The 13,884-nt window shown below is 41.3% G+C and overlaps 1 protein-coding gene across 4 annotated transcripts in view; it reads left to right on the plus strand.

Annotated features, from left to right (window-relative positions):
* Positions 1-13,884, plus strand: part of LOC112048898 (protein gustavus) — a 133,504-nt gene that overhangs the window by 113,258 nt on the left and 6,362 nt on the right. For all 4 annotated transcript variants that reach the window (XM_024086623.2, XM_024086609.2, XM_024086640.2 and 1 more), the window contains exons 2-4: positions 7,005-7,307; positions 10,709-10,970; positions 12,688-12,943. In XM_024086623.2, coding sequence (XP_023942391.1) covers positions 7,117-7,307; positions 10,709-10,970; positions 12,688-12,943 — 709 coding nt within the window. In that variant the 5' untranslated portion in view covers positions 7,005-7,116. The remainder of the gene's footprint in view (positions 1-7,004; positions 7,308-10,708; positions 10,971-12,687; positions 12,944-13,884) is intronic.

Here is a 13,884-nt window from a genome sequence, read left to right on the forward strand (position 1 = left end):
ATATATTGGTTTTTATGATACATTCGGGTAAATAGGGTCAATGTTAACTAATTTATACATAAAAAGCAAAGATTGTCTGGATATTTGCAAAATAAATGAGATTATAAAATTTCAAAATCTATTAAAAATATTTTATCGTATTTAGATGAAAATTCATACAGTTTTAGCTTCCTTACATTAAATGTGACATTTTTTAATATATGAACTATAATTCTTTAATATATGAACTATAATTTATTGTCTCGATAGTCAATAAATAAAATCGACGATCTCTTATTTAAAGTCGCAGCATTGTCTTCATAATGCTGCGACCCGCCTGATAGGAAACGCTGCTTTAGGTGATTAATTAAAATGCACTCAATTAGCTCTTTTAAAATAGACTGATGATGCATAATATCAGCCACTGACGACCACACCACAAGCTCGCGACCAACACACGATAAGTTTTATCGTATTTCAAGCCGTTAGCGCTTTAGGCATGTGGGCTTATCGGATGGTGAGTGGCTAGCATAACATTTACTTACACATTTTATCATCAAAATATTGGACGGCCGAACTACAAGCTTGACAAGTTCGTTGATGACACTTCCATGATATGCGGGCGACGGGGGGTAGGACTGTGCTGGTGTGAAATCGTGCGCGCGGGGCATCGCTACGCCCCTCTCGGCCCTCGCGGACCATCGGGAGTGTTACGAACGATTTTGTCAAGCTATAGCTACCTTGTTCATTACGTCCGATCATAATAAAATAAATAAAGCCTACATCTAACAATTTTGTTTGATATAGGTATCATAATATTATCTATTGTTATTATTGCTTAAAGACACCTGGATGTTATGTTATTTATGAATTTAATTTACCTAACTCAAGATATTTGTTTACAACTTTATTAGCGTATCTATAAATAAATCGCCATGAAATTTTATTACGTTGTTAAATCAAAAGCAAACTAAATAACGACTCATAAATCTGCGTGCTCCATTTCAATTAATAATTAATCCACCCCCGCGGGCTGTCCGGTATTCAATTCAGTTTCAGGACGTTTCAATTTCGTTTGTGAATTGTTTATTTTTTTTTTTTTGTTATTTGTTATACAAATTAAACGATGCCAATCAAGTTCTGTCCCAATTTATATTCGCCGTTCACAAACTAATGTTTTGCGTCTATTTGGTTAGAGTTCCCAAAGTGTGGGTCGCAACCCATAGTAGGGTCACGTCATCACGTGTGAATATTAAGTAGGCTCTGACACATGAGATAACCCGACCGAACTGCATATACGAGTAGGTATCAGTGGCGAAGGATGGCAATAAAACGAAGGTAAGCCGTCCTAAAGAAAAGGAAATTCATTCAACCTGGTACTAACTCCGGTTACTCATATATCTAGAGTTGTATCTGTACATATATGAGAAACAGTACAACAATGAATATGCATGGATTTTAAAGATAACCCGGTGGGAATCGGCTTGCGTCAACTCTTCGCCGCTGGTAGGTATATCTGTGATGATGACAAATGAAACTCTCAGTTGTCCCATGTCGTGGGACTTCGCGTCGTCTAACTTTGACCACAAATGCTAGGGAATCTTAACGTTACCAATATTCAATGCCCCCATTATAAGACGGCCAAGAGCTCGGTCCTAACTTAGGCAGTTTTTATTAGGTGGGTCGGAGCGGAACTCAATCGAGTTTGGGAATCACTGGCTTATAGTATTTGGTTTTGAAACGTGACCTCAGTCATGGGAAAATTGCGATTAAACCAATTTACTAGGAACTGTTAAAAGATACGTGTGGTCTGTTGTTCTGAGAAACGACGTAGGTAAAAATTAGATCACCTGGGTTAGGTACTAATTCTTTATAAGTATTACGTGTCTGTTTTAAGTACTTCACCTTTTTTTTCATGGGTCGAGCGAAGCCTCTACGGCGCCGCGGTAAATGTCGGACTCAATACCAGAGTGGTCACGGGTTCGTACCGAAGCAGTATTTACAACCAATAGTAATAATAATTAGAGAGAAAGTTTATAAATAAGGCTAATATACTTTTTATAAAAAAAAATACGTTTTCTTTTTTTATTACATTTTTAACCTTTTTTATCCCATCAATTAATTTTAACCTAATTTATTTACGAACTAGGCGACGCTTCGCGATTTCATCCACGCAGTTCCGGTCCCCGTGAAAATATGGGGATAAAATGTACCCTATAACACACAAATAACGTGGCTCTCTAGTAGTAAAAGAATTTTCAAAATCGGTTTAGTAGATCCAGAATCCAAAGATTACCCTCTACAATACCACAAACTATTGATAGGTATTTCTTTATAAAATTATACGTAAGTATAGATATTGTTAAGTGTAAATGTTCAGTACTAGATTCACAACATTCATCATAGGGCTTCGAAATAATCAATACTCACTAATACTTTATGTGTTGTTCACGATTTATTAGGTGGTAGCATGCCAGAGTCGTAAACCAGTCAATAAGGCTAAGCTTTCAATGTGCGGGTTTAGGTCACAATGTCTGCCCTCTCTGCCTTAATATTGCTTTACCGCTCTCGTAGATTTAGACTAGCACATACCCTGGGTATGTGCTAGTCTAAATCCAACTCGTGTATGTACTATATCTATACTAGCTAATATATTATAAAGAGGAATTGATTGTTTATTTGTATGTTTTTTGCATTGAATAGGCTTTGAAACTACTGAATCGATTTGAAAAATTCTGTCACTGTTAGGAAGCTACATTATTCCCGAGTGCTATAGGCTATATTTTATCCCCGTATTGCTACGGGAACAGGAACCACGCGGGTGAAACCGTGCGGCAGACGCGTGATATTTTAATTTCTTAAAATGCACATAACAAAAAACTTAAGAGCCATGCCCTGAACCGCATTTGAACCTACGCCCTACGAATCGAAAGCACTGTGCACTGGGCTTACACGGCTCTACGAAGTATTATAATAGTGCTCGTAAATAGTAATGACCTATCATTCTGTAAATTAGAAAGGAAACGGACGTAAGACGAACGTAAGTAAACACTGAACGTTGCGCTATCTCGTTAGGGAGTTGGGCGTAGCTCCATCTACAAGCATCTGGTGTAGTTTTAAGTGCTGAATGTGCGTCATTTTGTCTAGTTCATTGTTCGAGCACGCCGGCACTCTGTAGTCGGCCTAGCAACACTCGAATCCATTCACCTCTCACCAACCGCGAACGGTTATGCTGAACGCAGCACTCGAGGCTTGTGTTTGTTCGAACGTTTTAGAGCTCCCACAGACATGCAATTGCAAGTTGGCCGACTATCTATCGGCAGTGGCGTGCATAAGGTATGCGTTACACTAAAAAAATATATAAATCATAAACGATATTTATTTGCTGAAAATTTGGCTTTATTAAAGACTAGCCGAGAGACCCCCCCCCCCGTTTTTACCTGCTCAGTTCCCGTTCTAGTGAGAATACGAGGATAAAATATAGTCACACATACAAATACCCTCACAAATACCACAACCTTTACCTCTTTTTTTTTCAAATACGGCAGACAAAATGGAACATTTCTTCTCCAATACAGGTTCGTAATAAAGCAACGCATTTGTGCATCTATGAAGTGCACTCCACTGACTGCTATCGGACGACAAAATTTTGAACTTTTAAAATTAAATTGGACAATTTTTTAATTGTTCGTAATCGAAAGTGAATCTCGATTCTGATTGTACGATTTAGTTGGAGAAAACTTGTGGGCTAGCATATGTTACTATAGCTTGGCAACTTTGTTCGTAACACACCCGATGGTAACGCGAACCGGGGGGCGTGTAGCGATGAATGAAAAACCCACGACTGATGCATCTCACGCACGAAAGTTCTGCGCAGTCTCTCCCCCTGTCGCCCGTTTATCATGGGAGTGTAATTAACAAACTTGCCAGAATATATACCTATTCGTATACCTACTTAGGTATTTAGTCGGCCAACTTACAATTGTAGGTCTGCGGGAGCTCTTAAAGGCAAACATTTCCATTTTGATACTTATCCGCCTTACGATTGATGTGTCCAGACGGATCGACGGATTCCCACGACTCAAAAGTTGTTGTGAGTCACCGAATAGATTAATCTTTTGCCATTATGTCCAATCGGAAAAAAAAAACATTTTTTTATTTGTCAAAGATCGTTGCAATGTTATCATATGGCATTATATATGCAGTTATTTATCCACAATAGTCTACTCCTAAGATCCGTATTAGAAACGACCTTCACCCATCTGTTTATTGGATGAAAACTGTTATATAACAAAAATACTTACGTTATGAAATATAATGCGAGTAGGTTGCCACAAAACCTCTTGGCCGAACTATCATTAATGATAGTTACGAATAATAATAGTTAGTCCAGGAAATTTTTAGGAAACCTCGCTATACATTTTCAACGTACTAAATTTGGTATAAAACACTTTTCATCCAATAAAGAGATGGGTGAAGGTCGTTTCTAATACGGATCTTCTAGTACAAGTATTATAATTTCGTTTAGTGCTTGCGACTATTAGATGACCACGCCTCACTCTAACTCACGTGTTAATTTGTTTGCCATCGCCATGTGAACTTTGCGATAGCCTTCAAATATTCGGCCTTGAAAATTAAAGTTTTGGTATATTTTGAGGAAATTGTTACACGTCTAGTAAGTTCGATTGTAAGTTCAAGTTGGGGCATTTTGGAAGGAAGTGCTTGTGACTATTAGATGACCACGCCTCACTCTTTCACTCACGTGTTAATTTGTTTGCCGTCGCCATGTGAACTTTGCGATAGCCTTCAAATATTCGGCCTTGAAAATTAAAGTTTAGGCGTACCTATTTAGAGTAAATTGTTAGTCGTGTAATAAGTGCCATTGTAAGTTTAAGTTGGGGCATTTTGGATGGAAGTGCTTGTGACTATTAGATGACCACGCCTCACTCTTTACCCACGTGTTAATTTGTTTGCCGTCACCGTGTGAACTTTGCGATAGCCTTCAAATATTCGGCCTTGAAAATTAAAGTTTACGTATATTTAGAGGAAATTGTTAGTCGTACAGTAAGTTCGATTGTAAATTCAAATTGGGGCATTTTGGATGGAAGTGCTTGTGACTATTAGATGACCACGCCTCACTCTTTAACCCACGTTTTAATTTGTTTGCCGTCGCCATGTGAACTTTGCGATAGCCTTCAAATATTCGGCCTTGAAAATTAAAGTTTCGGTATATTTAGACGAAACTGTTAGTCATCTAATAAGTTCGATTATAAGTTCAAGTTAGGACAATTTGGATGGATGAAAGGAGTCGGGTACGGTCGGAGGTGACGCGGCGGAGGGGACACATTCACTACCTTTCACTTCCCGCTTTTGTTGTGACGCCGCTCTAGGCGACGGAAAGGCAGACGGCCTTGTAACTCGCGTGCCTTCTAGCCGTCCCTTCCCATCATATACAGTGCTCGAGGCACCACCATCGAATGACATCACGTACGGTGTCCGTTTAGTCCAGTGATTCCCAAAGTGGTCTATATCGACCCCTGCAAACTGCAAGGGGTCTATGTCGGCGAAAAAAAATTTGGGGGTCCATTAAATGTAAATGGTTTCCACGATAATGGAGCATAACACATAAACTGATAGTACCTATTTACTTACATCATACTATCATAAAATATCAAAACATGTACATTATCTATAAAAGTACCTATGAATTAAAAAAAATATTATATACGTTTATAAAATTGTGTAAGTTGTAGGATGTTTGGTATTCGCTTTGTGGTCGCGATACATTTTGAACTTGTAAAAACTGAGAAAAGAAAACCTTTACTTTAAGTTTTTAACACTAAACTTCACTATAGTGAAAATTTACAAGAAATCAATATCAGGTAAGTAGGGGATCTACCCAACACGTAAAAACATGGCAAGGGGTCTACGACACAAAAATGTTTGGGGAACTCTGGTTTAGTCTAATCAATTAAGCAAATACATAATGACTTACCGTAGGTACTATGCCAAGACGTGTTACATGCTCGTATACCTGCGCTCAACGCGGATGCATCGAATAATCTTAAAGTTTAATTAAATAGCAACTATACAATTACATGAGATCATTGTTTAGAAAAAAAAACAAACAACGGCCATATTAAATAAAACCCGAATAGATATTATGTTCATGTAGGTAACATTTGCGTGCGTTAGATCGTGGTTCCAGGGCCGTGCTAACCTTGGCTTTTGAACGGCGACTTTCACGGTTAGGCGGTTGCTGCGTTACATAAGATGCGCGCTCTGTGCCGCGCCGGCATCTGCTGTGATGACATAGAGACCACTCGACCAACTGGGGAACCAGTTTTTTGAACTCCAAATGATTGAAGAAAGTAAAGCATAACAACAATTACCTACATTGGATTGCGCAATTATTTAGTCGTGATTTGTGGCCTGAATAGAATAGACGATTTATGATAAACGATTGTTGTTTGTTGTGATGTCGGTTTGTGTTTTATTAAACTTACAAGCGAGTTATTAGTTCTTTTTGTACATATTTGTACTGAGATATATTACATTTTTGTATCTATAGACACAAGTTTATGTATGTAGGTACTTGTTTCTTGCGCTGTTAAGTTCTTTTTATGCTTTATCCTTAATGATGGCGGTGTGCACTAGAGCTCTCGCCTGAGCCTGAGTAAACTAACTTGCATTCATAAATTAACGCAGATATAGGTAATGGTGTTAGAATAACGGAACACATTGAACAAAACTGCCTTTTAAATATACTCTTTGTCTAAATTTCTTGAATATAGAGTTAAATCTAATGTGTTCTGATGTAGTGGATAATGAAGTGAGAGTCTTTTTTCCATATATTATGAGAATGACTACGGATCAACTCCAAAACCAAATCAATCACTGATAAAGTTTTGTTGTGAGACTCTGACCGGGACTTGAGGTATATGGGAATAGGATAGAGTTTCTAAGCTAAGTGTGTCACTCCTGACGCTAACGTATATATTAAAGAGTTTGTTTGTCTATTGCAGGTACAAGAGCGGGGTGCGCTCAGTGAGGGGCGGCGGGCCCGGCGGCGCGGAGGAGGCGCGGCGCGGCGGCCTCAAGGCGCTGCCGAAGCGCGCCCGCACTCGCTGCAGGGGCATGAACATGGGGCAAAAGCTCTCCGGCGGAGTCAAGTCGGTGTCGCGCGATTGCACGGCGCCGTTCAAGGCGGTGGTGGCGCGCGAGCTGGCGCCCGAGCCGCCGCGCCCCGCGCGCCTCGACGCGCTGCTCGACGCGCCGCCCGCGCACCCCGACACGCAGGTCAAGCACGCGTGGAACCCTGACGACCGGTGAGCTAGCTTACTTACCCTTACTTTACCCCTGCTGTCGACGTAAGACTGCAAGGCGGTGGTGGTGCGCCTCGACGCGCCGCCCGAGCACCCCGACACGCAGGTCAAGCACGCGTGGAACCCTGACCCGTGCCGCCGACGTCCGACTGCAAGGCGGTGGTGGCGTGCGAGTTGGCGCCCGATCCGATGATGCACCCCGCGCGCCTCGACACCCATTTCAAGCAGGCGTGGAACCCTGACGACCGGTGAGCGAGCTTACTTACCCTTAGACAGAGACGTGCCCGGGGCATGCCATCTACGTGGTCCGAACAGGGCACTACTTCGAAACGTTGCATACATTTTGTGTGAAGCTGTTCGAATTACACAGTGCATGATCCGTGGAAACACGGTGGTGATCCTACGAAGTTGTAACATCATATTCATATCGACGGGTCCTCTGATTTCATAATTATTATATTCTGATCGCCATCGAGGACGTGAACGAACGGTTGGCCCAACAAACCATATTCACCTCTACATTAATTCCTATAATATTCCTAAAATATTGGCGATACTTTGAAGTTGTTGAGCGATGAAATAATGATGAGATGTGTACGGTCGCCGCAGATTGACATTATTTGTTATGGTGGGACCAGTAGATTCGATTATAGTCAAACAATCATTTTTATTTACAAAATTAAACGTATGCGTATGCGGCTGAACATCGGACTCGCGGAAAAAAAATCAATTCCAATATTTATTTAATTTGTAACTTAGTAAATGAAATGAAAAATAAAAAGCTTTCCTGAATAGGAGAACGCAATAACTATTTTACAATCTAGTACAATGGAAAAACAAATTACGGATTAGTCTCCCGCAGAAAAAGAAGTATGTTTTACGTGTTCGCTAGACATGGAAAAAGTGAACGCTTTATTTACTCACGTAACGGAGACTGAACTAATTTGAATTGGATTACTTTTTGCGTACGATTTATACAGTACAGTCGCTGACATAATTTCGTTTTTATTATTTTGAAAAATAAGTCAAAACTAGTAAGACCGTTGACGTAAAGATTACATAAAATCATAGAGCCGGGTGGACTTTCGAATGTAATCGTACACCAAGCACAGCTTACTTTCTGGGCTATTCGCTAACTGCGTCGCTTTTAGCGAATAAACATTTACTATGATCTTTCATCATCGTCAACATATCAGCAGATGGACGTCCTCTGCACGACATAGGCCTTTTGTAGGGACTTCCAAACATCACGATCCTGAACCGCCTGCATCCAGCGAATCCCTGCGACTCGCTTTATGTCGGCAGCCCACCTGGTGAGGGGTCGACTAACAACGCCTTCTTGTACGGGGTCGCCATTCCTGCACCTTGTGAACCCATGCAAAGGAATATACTTCAAACTTTTAGGATAAAACCATATACGAGTAATATGTGAGTGCAGTATGTCTGATCTGTTTGACGAATAAAAATCATTATCAATCAATAATAATGCATTTACTTCGTTTTAACTCTATCGCGTTCAGAAAGTGAAATCATATCACAGTGATATTTAAATGATATTCATACGTGAATGAATGAATCAATGAAGTTGCAATAAATTTTATTAACAAATTGCATTAGCAAGAAGCACCTGTTCTTCTCACTTCGCCGTTGCCTTGACATGTTCTTATACTAAGTATGCTTGATAGGTTTTAATTCACTATTTTTAAATCGGCCTTGATAACCCTTTTTAATAAACACTGATTGAGATTATTTAGTAAACGTCTTTTAATGAACTATTTGTTACTCAGAGCTTATTTCACCTGGTGTTATGAGAAGCTGAAGTTGCAATTAAATCAAAGACTGTAGTGCGCAAAATTTTTAGGTAGGTAGGAACTGTAGAATGGTAATCACGATCAAAATACATTCCGTAGGAACCGTAGATTTATCCAGGATAAAAAGTAGTAAATTTTTTGCTCCTTTACCTTGAGCTTGGCAAGAAGTATAGATGCGTTGGCCAGAAATGCAGTCCATGGGATCCGGAACATTTTCGTCCGAAAATCTCCACATCTCGAAAGAGTCTATTCTTTGCGGTTTACAAATTTTATGGTCCACAGCTCAACCCCATAGAAAAAATTTAGAAGACGAGTGTACGCACGAGTTTCATGTTTGTGTTTATAGCGAGATGTTACGGTCTTTTCAAGTTGTATATAGATGAAAAATGGCACCCTTGAAGCTACTTCATTATCAACCCATATTCGGCTCACTGCTGAGCTGGAGTCTCGAGGCCCAATGCGGATTGGCAGACTTCACACACGCAGAGAATTAAAAAAAGTCTCTGGTATGCAGGTTTCCTCACGAAGTTTTTCCTTCACCATTTGAGACACGTGATATTTAATTTCTTAAAATGCACACAACTAAATATATTGGAGGTGCATGCCCCGGACCGGATTCGAACCCACACCGTCCGGAATCGGAGGCAGAGGTCATATTAAACATATTAGCATATAGTAGCTTATTGAAGCTACTTTATAAGCCACTTTTTATCCCGATAAGACAGTATACAAAAATAAAGGATAGGTAAGTATACAAACTGGGCATGATAGAGTAGTTTGCATTGTAGAACAAACTTTCAACGCCCCAAAGGATTTGTACGAATCCTTATTGCCGTGCCTGTGTTGACAAAAACTAGTTGTAAAAGCGATCCTATGGCTTGTTAACCTTCGGAGGCGTCCTTGTTGTTCGCCATTTTCGGAGCAAATCGCCTCATAGACTTTACGTATTTGACGGAACAAGGTCGTTTTGCCGATAAAATTGCGGGTCAATAGGTCTCCGCAATTAAGTTTAACAGCAGCCATGACGTCATCCTGCATAATTTTAAATGTTATGTAATATCGTGAGTGAACACTCGGTGATCTTACTGAACTGCCAGAGTATACTTAAATTATATCTGACCACCGGCACCGGTTCAGTAGCAATGCACTTCATAAATGTCAAAATGTATAGGTACTGCACCCCTACTCAATGTAGGTGTTTAAAGTCATTTTCATAAAAGAAGTCCCCCAGACGCGGAGCTAATGTCTGGGGCCGGATTAAGGAGGTCGAAAGGCGGAAGAAGTCGCGGGCGTCCGCTAGTAGTGCATAGGTCCTCGTTCCAAATTGGATATATTTCATCATTGCTTTCCATTATGCGTGATTGTTTTAAAGTCTGTCTGTCGTCGTATCAAGCCAAGCGATTTAGCGTTCCGGTACGATGTCGTATAGAAACCGAAACGGGTGTACTTGTAGATTTTCATCCTCGTTCGCCCGCTTCCAATTTATAGATTGCACCATCACTTACCATCAGGTGAGATTGCAATCAAGGGCAACTTTCATTCAACTTGTAAAAAATAAAAAAAAATTTAAACTATCTTGTTTCTCGTTTCCAGATCACTAAACATATTCGTAAAAGAGGAGGACGCGTTAACGTTCCACCGGCACCCGGTAGCGCAGAGCACCGACTGCATCCGCGGGCGCGTCGGCTACTCGCGCGGGCTGCACTGCTGGGAGGTGGTGTGGCCGGCGCGGCAGCGCGGCACGCACGCCGTGGTCGGTGTGGCCACCGCACACGCGCCGCTGCACTCCGTCGGCTACCAGAGCCTGGTGGGCGCTACCGACCAAAGCTGGGGGTGGGATCTCGGGAGAAATAAGGTACGTTAATCACAGCTTTTTCGTTTTTTTTTTTTTTCAAGGAGGAAAAAATCCTCATGAACAACCTCAACCGGATAGTGACCGGATAGTGAAGCCCTTCCTGACCCCAAGGCGTTGGTGTTCTTGCCATTTCTGCCTACCACCAACACCTCTGTCAATGTATCACTGTGTGTGACTTACTGCTCTTTGCATTTTAATATTCCTTCTAAATAAAATCTTACATCTTCCCATTTCTTCTTCGTCTCCAGTACCATGCTGTTTAGATTTCCATGTATTGTGCTTGTAAATCACGTCAAACCCTGTTTGTCAGTCATACGTCTTGTCCGCTCTGAACACAAGGTGGATGCACGGCGGACTATTGTTCATATGAGCGGGGCTATTGTCCCTGCGCAATTCATCTTGTTACAACTTCATAGTAGACTAATTGTTTGACGCGTACTATTTTTAAAATAGTAAAACTTAATATAAAGTAATGAATGCTAAAATAAATTAATCAGTTCTTAATAACCTAAAACTAAGGACGTTTAGAGCTCTTCCAGGAAAGTAGAACCGAATATCATCGCAGTGTTTTGATCTATGGAGGGCATTCCATTGCAGTGTTTTGATCTATAGAGGGCATTCTATTGCAGTGTTTTGACCTATAAAGGGCATGGTAGATGAAGTTACAGACAAATGTGGCTTAATTAACCTAACCCTCAGGTTAAACGTGTTCCTTAAATGCCCTGCAATGTGTTATTATAACATCTATAAGCAGTGTTCAATGATTCTGCACTGCGTTTTGTTCCATTACATGATATGCTTGCGATATAAGAATAGCAATGTTGCTTTTTACGTTTCTCGTTTTAATAATATTATGATTAGGATCACGCTCATACGCGTTCCATTAGTCCTACGTCATTACGATATACCTGGCCGACGATATTTACAGACCCCGATTAGCAATCACACGGTATTTGTATTTGTTCGTTTATCTTCCTAGTGCAGTTTCCACGTGCTCCATACAAGCTGCATTTATCTAAATAAATGTTTATTGTTAATAAAGATATGGCGACTTCTCTGGTCAGTCGCTGGATTCCAATTTACCCAATAACCCAAATCTCATCAGGCGTAAAATCCAACTAATGAATTCTCATATCTGTGTGTCTCATATGTGTGTGTATTGTCCGGTCCTTAACTGTATATCTACTGAGGGCTGAGGGCTACCTATTATTTAGAAGTATTGAAGAATCGTAAGTCGTGATAGCCTACTAAATATAACCTCTGCTTTGATTTGGAGGGCGTAGGTTTGTATCCGGCCCAGGGTATTCATGAAGTGCGTCTTGAGAAAATAAATTGGTATCATGCGTCTCAAATGGTTAAAGATAAATATCGTGAGGAAACCTGCACACCTGGGAATTTTCTTAATTCTCTACATATGTGAAGTCTGCCAATCCACATTGGCTGGTCCAATATTTATTAGCCTAAGAATATGCGTTGTATAGAAATTGTATATTTAGTGGTGGTAACGGTGAAGAAAAATATCCTGAGAAAACCTGCATACCAGAGAATTTTCTTAATTCTCTGCGTGTGTAAAGTCTGCCAATCCGCATTGGGCTAGCGTGGTGAACTATTGGCCTAACCCCTCTCATTCTGAGAGGAGACTCGTGCTCAGCAGTGAGCCGAATATGGGTTGATAATTAATTGATAAAATATGTAATGGTGTGTTGTCGGTTTCCAGGTGTACCACAACGCGAAGGGCACGGGCAGCAGCGGCGCCACGTACCCCGCGCTGCTGCGGCCCGACGAGCAGTTCCTGGTGCCCGACCGGCTGCTGGTGGTGCTGGACATGGACGAGGGCACGCTGGCCTTCTGCGCCGACGGGCGCTACCTGGGCGTGGCGGCGCGCGGCCTGCGCGGCAAGACGCTGTACCCCATCGTGTCCGCCGTGTGGGGACACGCCGAGATCACCATGAAGTACATCGGCGGGCTCGACCGTGAGTGTACCTACATTTGTTTTTTTTTTTGAATTGTCTACACGGAACTTTTGTTTCTCTTTTGGTTTTCTCTTTCCTTTCCCTTTCTTTCATTCTCGTCATTATTTTCCGGAGCATTTGTCCGTATTGCTGCCACTCGCTTTCACTGGACAGCATTCGCGCAGTCAGGCGGATTCCACGTGGCCAGCTGCGCCTTGTTTTTTGTTTTGTTTTAGGCACTGTACGCATATAGATAGCTAAAATGCGCTCTATGCAAGACGTGCACGCGATGGAAATAGAACAAAGGCATGTCATATAGTTGACACATTTTTTCCGACTACATTCTCCTAACACTACCATTTCTTTCTTAGGGGCTATAATAACACTCTTCTTCTTTCCTCGGCGTTTTCCGCACTTGGCCACTAAGGTTAGCCGTTGTACGTAGTACGACGTCATCATTAGCAACCCATATTCGATTCACTGTTAAGTTCGAATCTCCTCTCAATGAGAGCGGTTAGGCCCATCACGCTGGCCCAATACGAATTGTCTACTTCATACACATAGAGAATTTAGAAAATTCTCAGGTATGCAGGTTTCCTCAGGATGTTTTTCGTTCACCGTTTGAGACACGTGATATTTAATTTCAAATGCTCATAACTAAACAGTTGGAGGCGCATGTCCCGGACTGGATTCAAAAGCCCTCCGAATCGAAGACAGTGTTCATATCCACTGGGCTATTACAGCTCAGCTATTTTTTTTTTTTATTCTTTACAAGTTAGCCCTTGATTACAATCTCACCTGACGGTAAGTGATGATGCAATCTAAGATGGAAGCGGACTAATTTGGTTAGGAGAAGGATGAAAATTCACACCCCTTGCGGTTTCTAGACGACATCGTACCGGAACGCTTAATCGCTTGGCGGTCTTTGTCGGTAGGATGGTAACTAGCCACGGCCGAAGCCT

This window comes from Bicyclus anynana, chromosome 19 (assembly GCF_947172395.1).
Source record: "Bicyclus anynana chromosome 19, ilBicAnyn1.1, whole genome shotgun sequence".
Lineage (NCBI taxonomy): Eukaryota > Metazoa > Arthropoda > Insecta > Lepidoptera > Nymphalidae > Bicyclus > Bicyclus anynana.